The sequence below is a fragment of the Sinocyclocheilus anshuiensis genome, unplaced genomic scaffold (genome assembly GCF_001515605.1).
Source record: "Sinocyclocheilus anshuiensis isolate Anshui unplaced genomic scaffold, SAMN03320099.WGS_v1.1 scaffold941, whole genome shotgun sequence".
Taxonomy (NCBI): domain Eukaryota; kingdom Metazoa; phylum Chordata; class Actinopteri; order Cypriniformes; family Cyprinidae; genus Sinocyclocheilus; species Sinocyclocheilus anshuiensis.
This window is the reverse complement of record NW_015555791.1, coordinates 439568-446428: the sequence shown is the minus strand read 5'-3', so window position 1 is coordinate 446428 and position 6861 is coordinate 439568. Positions and strand designations below refer to the sequence as shown.

At 33.1% G+C, this 6861-nt stretch overlaps 1 protein-coding gene across 2 annotated transcripts in view; it reads left to right on the top strand.

Moving 5' to 3' along the window:
- Positions 1-6861, top strand: part of LOC107674837 (synaptotagmin-7-like) — a 173507-nt gene that overhangs the window by 154769 nt on the left and 11877 nt on the right. Inside the window, exons 4-8 of one of the 2 annotated variants that reach the window (XM_016468952.1) lie at positions 1874-1985; positions 3779-4046; positions 5115-5284; positions 5441-5555; positions 5667-5866. In XM_016468952.1, coding sequence (XP_016324438.1) covers positions 1874-1985; positions 3779-4046; positions 5115-5284; positions 5441-5555; positions 5667-5866 — 865 coding nt within the window. The remainder of the gene's footprint in view (positions 1-1873; positions 1986-3778; positions 4047-5114; positions 5285-5440; positions 5556-5666; positions 5867-6861) is intronic. The other variant, XM_016468953.1, reaches the window with a different exon arrangement.

Here is a 6861-nt window from a genome sequence, read left to right as displayed (position 1 = left end):
CACCTCTCTCTCTCTCTCTCTCTCTCTCTCTCTCTCTCTCTCTCTCTCTCCTGCAGCTGTGCTGGTTTGGTTGACGTCTCTCTCATGGTTTTGTTTGACTCTCCAGTCATGCGAATAATCTTCTTCCTTTCCATCACAGAAAAAAGCGTCTCTCTACCACTTACGCTGTCTTTTGTCTTTCTTTTTCCCTCCAGCTGTTACCGTGTCTCAGTTTCGTCTGTATCTGTGTGGCGTCTTCATGGCTTTTCTATGTTGTTTTGTTGTGTCTCTCTCAGTCTTTCTGTTTGTATCTGAACTGTGTCTGATCACTCAGTTTCATTCAGATGTCAGCATTTGTCCTCTTCACTTTCTCTCTGTCTCTCTCTGCTCTTTTGGCCCTCGCTCTGGTTTAGTTAGGTCCTGTCAACTAGTTTAGTAGTTTATTCAAACATTAAAGGGATGTTTAGGGGTTCAGTACAAATTATGCTCGATTTACAGCATTTGTGGAATGATATCACTTACCACAAAAAATAACCCTAACTTAAATGTCATGTTATCTGCCTACAAAAGTTTTTGATAAAAATATGGGCTTGCTTTCTTCTTTTAAACCTTCCACTTTGTTTTATTTATTTTATTTCGTTTTGTTTTACTTTTAAGCCAAAATATGAAAGTCAGAATATTTTGTCAATACACATTTTATTGATTTGTTTAGTCAAAAATATTTTGTGTGGCAATACACATTTTATTTTATTATTCTTAAATGAACTGATAAGCCAAAAAAAGTTTTGTTATTTTATTTTATAAATAATTTTCTTTGGCAATACACTTTTATTTTATTTATTTATTTGTTTTATATATATATAAATGGACCAACAAGCCTTTTTTCCCCTTTAGTAATACACATTTTATTTTATTTTTTGTTTTGTTTTGTTTTGTTTTTAAGTAGAGAGATTATCAAAATAGTTTTCTGTGGCTTTAAACCTTTATTTTTATTATTTTATTTAATTTTTAACTTTAAAGGAGCAATGAATCAGTTATTTATGTTTGTTTGTTTATTGAGAGATGAGTCACAATTATTACTGTGGCTATGTGCATTTTATTTTATTTTTTTATTATTATTATTTTAATGGAGTGGTGAGTCAAAATGATTTTCTGTAGCATTAAATTGCATTTTTTTTTCATCAAAATTATTTTCTGTGGCAGTACACATTAATTTTATTTATTCCTTAAACTGAGTAAAACTTTTTTTGTGTAACAATAAACATTATCTATAATGGAGTCATGAGTTAATGAGATAATTATTTTCTGTGGTAATAAACATTATGTCACAAATACCTATCAATCAACTTCTCTTGTACTGAACCCATAATATTCCTTTAAGTAGATTTGCAGGCTATCCGTCCCAATCCGACTTCGGACACCAACCCTTGGAAAACACAACGGACCGCACCGTGACATGATGAACTGACAGTGTTTTATGTTTGCTGAGACATTAATAACCCTGAATATTTGGCATTTTATGGTGTCTTTTATGTTTTTTATTTTTGGCTGTGCTACAGTGTAAACTGAAGTAACTTTTTGTCCCACAATGTTTTTATGTTTTGTGACAGGAGACGTGTAAAAGTTTGAACTATGTGATTTTTCTTTTCTATTTCTCTGTTGTGGCTTTGTTTTATCTCTCACTCTCATGCTTGTTATTAATTTGTCTTGTTGGTTTCTAAACTTTGTGACGAAGCCGGTCAGAATAACACAAGGTGGCGCTCATAGAGGTCAAAAGGTCATCTGGGTTTGAAGGTTTGATTCTGTGGCAAAGAGAAAGAAACGCAGGGCAAGGCACACATGACTGGTATTTTTAGTGATCTCTGTTTGTCTCTGTGTCTCTCTCACCCTGCAGTAGGAATATGGGGAATAAGCCAGCTAACAGTCCTAAGGGTCAGCCGCCAGACGCCGACGGCCATTCCTCAGTGTCTGACCTTGCCAACTCGCTCACTGGAGACATGGTGATGGTAGGACAGAGTGTTTGCATGTAGCTCCTGGTCCCAAATAGTCTCTCTTACGGCCGCCATAAAGTCTGAATCACATTGCAGTTCATTCGGCCCTGTCAGACAGGAAGAAGTCTGAACAGCATGTAAAGTAGCCAGGGGACTATTAATTAGGCAAAAATCCAAACCGATTTGCTGAAGGGCAGAGATTGATAAATAGGTGCTTTTTTAGCCTTTAAATACCCGCGGAGTGTCTCAGAACTCTTAAGGCAAGACACTGCAGGGAAAAATATTTTTTAATGCAATAGTCAGTTTTGTATGTAGTTTTGTTTCCACCACAGAATAAAAATGCAAAAAAAAAAAGTTGAAAATTGCAAGCGCGAGTTTATATATTGCAATTCTGAGTTGCGAGTTTATATCTCGCAGTTCTGAGAAGAGAAAGTCAGAATTATGATAAAACAGTTGCAATTACCTTTTTGATTTATTTATTCTGTGGTGGAAACAAAAACAAAAACAAAAATTCATTGCGAGATGTAAACTCTCAGTTGCGAGAAAAAAAGTCAGAATTACAAGAAACTCCGAATTGTACGAAAAAATATCTCGTAATTCTTTTTTTTTCTCAGAATTGCTTATATCTCATAATTATGAGTTTAGATAGTGCAATTCTGACATTTATAAACGTGCAATTCTGAGAAGAGAAGTCGAATATAAACTTGCGATCGCAAGAAAAAAGTCATAACTGAGTTAAAAGGTCTTAATTACATTTTTTATTCCTTAGTCGAAACAAAAAAACAGAATTACGAGATGTAAACTCAGAATTTTGAGGGAAAAAAGTTAATTACGAGATATAAACTCGCGAGGGGAAAACATCTAAATTCTGACTTTTTAATTTTTAAAATGTCAGAATTGTGAGCTGAAAAGTCACAATAACCTTTTTTAATTTTTCATTCCGTGGAAAAAATTGCAAGATGCAAACTCAGAATTCTGAGAAAAAAGTCTGAATTCTGTTTTTATAACTTGTAATTCTGATTTTTTTTTTCCTTAGAATTTTACATATTTCATTTTTTTAATCTGTGGCAGAAACTGATATTGGGCTATTTGACATTTTGTTTTGTTTTAGGCTAGTGGAAAGAAAACATCCAAAATAGACTTTCAAGCGTTTTATTGTGCTGTATCTATTTGCATCTCCTGAAGATTTTTGCAGAGGGGTTTGTTCATTTTATTCCTAAAAACATTCAACTGTTTTTTTTTCTGTCTGTTGACAGTATTTTCTGATTGATGGAGTGATAAAAATAGATATGCAAATCCCCTCTGTGAAAACCTCTAACTCTAATATATCAACAAAATGAAACAAAAAATTTGAATCTGGCTTTATCCAGTATTCAGATTTCAGTTCTGGAAATGTATGCAAATTAGTGCATATTTAGTAAGATAATGCATTCATTTACATATTTAAAACTAACATTTCAGAAAACTTGTACTACAAAAGATATGTGCAATTCTCAGTTTAATCTATCAACTGGGGAAGTATAGTAATATCTGTTATTCACCTGTGGTGTCTTGCCCTAGACATCTAAAGATGTGTGTGTGTGTGTGTGTGTGTGTGTGTGTGTGTGTGTCTGTGTCTGTGTCTGTGTTTCTCGATCAATAATAACAGCAGGAGTCTCTGAATTGTTAATAAGAAAACAGCAAATGTCAGGTTTTGAAAACTCCAGATGTTTTCTAGCAGATCTGTGGTTAGGCTGAAGTGTTTGTGCTTGATTTTTTGTAACAGCGCCATTCTTCACGTTCCTCTTTCTCTCCGACGCTCTCTTTAGTTGTCTCCGGGGTCTGAAGACGACGACCACGAGGGCCCAGTGAGCGAGAAACTGGGCAGGATTCAGTTCAGCTTGGGCTACAGCTTCCAAGACACGACTCTGACGGTGAAGATACTCAAAGGTCAAGACCTGCCCGCTAAAGACTTCTCTGGGACGTCCGACCCCTTCGTCAAAATCTACCTGCTGCCTGACAGAAAGCACAAACTCGAGACCAAAGTCAAGAGGAAAAATCTCAACCCTCACTGGAACGAAACCTTCCTGTTTGAAGGTCAGTTGTGGATCAGTTTCTAGTTTAAACAATTCTCTCATTAATTCTCTTCAAACGAGTCTCTCACTTGATAAAAATACAAATTATAGTATATTTTAGATATTTAAAACAATCTCACAAAACCTGTCAAGAATATGTTTAGGTCATATTTCATCCCAAAGTACAAAGAAAGAAAATGTCTTGCTTAAAAAACATGAATTATTATTATTATTATTAGTATTATTATTGCAGTTAATGATTTAATATAAATTAATAAAATATTTTATTATTATATAAATTATAAAATAAATTATATATTAAAAAGCGGTTGCAACATTAAGGTCATAGATTTGATTTCCAGGGAATACATGGATTATTATTATTATTATTATTATTATTATTATTATTATTATTATTATTATTATTATTATTATTATTATTATTATTATTATTATTATTATTATTATATAAAATTTATTAAAAAAAAAATTTTTTTAAGTATTTATTTCTTATATAATAAATAATAATAATAATAATTATTATTATTATTTAAAATAATTGCATTCCTATAGCTCAAACAGTAGAGCAAGGTAGTTGCAACAAGAAATTGTGTGCCTTGAATGCAATGCAAGTCGCTTTGGATAAAATGCATAAATGCAATTGTACATAAATATTATATAAATAAAGTATTTATATATCATGGTGGTATTTGTTATACTGCCTTTCATTTCTGTTGGTTGAAATTCAAATTATTATAACAATTGTAAAAATTATTCACTGTAATACTGAAAAATACTGTATTAGAATGTTATGAGAATCAGTATGACCATAATACATTTAAAAAAGCCTGTAGAAGTAAAATACAGAGACTTAATACAAGAATGAGAAGGGCTTTATTTGTTGTTTTTTTACATGACACTAATGAGAATTTGAGGAGGAAATATGCCTAATTGTCAAGAAAATAAAGTCACAATGCACAAATGTTTCTGGTTTTACTATGCGAAACATTTTCTTTTAATGTTGGGATGAAGTATGTCCTGCTTTCATCATTCCGGATGAATCCAATCCTCCCGTCTCACATCTCCTCAGGGTTCCCGTATGAGAAGGTGCGGGAGCGAACGCTGTATCTCCAGGTGCTGGATTACGATCGGTTCAGCCGTAACGACCCGATCGGAGAGGTCTCGATTCCTCTGAATAAAGTAGAGCTCGGACAGCTGAAGACGTTCTGGAAGGATCTCAAACCCTGCAGTGATGGCAGCGTGAGTCACTTTCCATACAATCAAAGCGGATGTGGAAAAGCTCCACAAGAGTAGTCCACAGTAGTCTTTGTAGGCTGTAACAGACTGACCTTGATGGCATTGTTTTCTGAAAATCTTCACTCTCAAATCTCATTCAGGCTTGTGTGTGTGTTATAGGGAAGTCGTGGAGATCTGCTGTTGTCTCTGTGTTATAACCCCACTGCCAACACCATCACTGTTAACATCATAAAAGCTCGCAACCTCAAAGCCATGGACATCGGGGGCACCTCAGGTACACGTATAATAACAAAAACATAAACATGGGCTGAGACGTCATAATCAATGAATAGCTGCATGTCTCATTTGCATAACTTGTGGCCTCTCGTTCTCTGATTGGCTGCAGACCCGTATGTAAAAGTATGGCTAATGCACAAAGACAAGCGAGTGGAGAAGAAGAAGACAGTCACCATCAAACGCTGCCTGAACCCCGTTTTTAACGAGTCCTTCCCTTTTGACGTGCCCGCACATGTTCTCCGAGAGACCACCATCATCATCACCGTCATGGACAAGGATCGACTGAGCCGCAACGATGTCATTGGAAAGGTGCTTCCTTTATATATATATATTTAGAAATTCAGACCGCTTATTTGCATACCGACATGGTTGAAATTAATCACCATTATATTTCGACTAACTGTAATACTGTATAAGATTTCCCTTCTAACTGAAAGCATAAATCTCGGCTATCTGCTGCCAGTTTCAGAACAAAACGCAAAACTGTGATGCTTTGTTCACTGCAGCGCTTCACTATTATTCATATTATTAATATTAATATTTATTTATTTTTATTTAGTCATTTATCAGACGCTTTTATCCAAAGCGACTTACAAATGAGGACAACAGAAGCAATCAATTGTAGTATTAAAACAACTAAAAACAGATCCAAAACTAAAAGCTAAAACTTTATAAATACTACCTATACACATTTTAAAAATAAAGAGATTAAATAAAAATGAGAAATGCATACAAAATTTCAAAACTTAACATTTAAATGAAAAACTAAAAAATAAAGCTAAAAATAATTAAAAATATTAAAGAACAAAAGGTATAAGAGTATAATAATGATTCTAACATAACACTATGCCAAACACCAAAAAAACAACTACATATGTGTGTATGTACAACCACACACACATACATATATATATATATATATATATATACACATTTATAAATTCAATATATATATTATTTCATTTCCATTTAGTTTGTTGAAGTATTAAAATAACTCAAATTAAATCAAACTAAACTTAATAAAAGACCTATACAGTCATAATAAATTCAGATATAATTTAACTAAAATTTAAATAAATAACAAATACAAATAATACAAATCAAATGACAGTAGTTTATCAGTAATCCTAAAAAATAACACTGCCAAACACACATGCTAAAAAACAACAACTTACTTACACATAGTAAGAAATGGTTATAAAAACTGAAACCAGAAGCGAAACAAGTAGGAAAGAGGAGAAATAAAAAGCAATACTTATTAAAACTAATGAAAGTACTATACAAGTATAAGTATTTAGTACAAT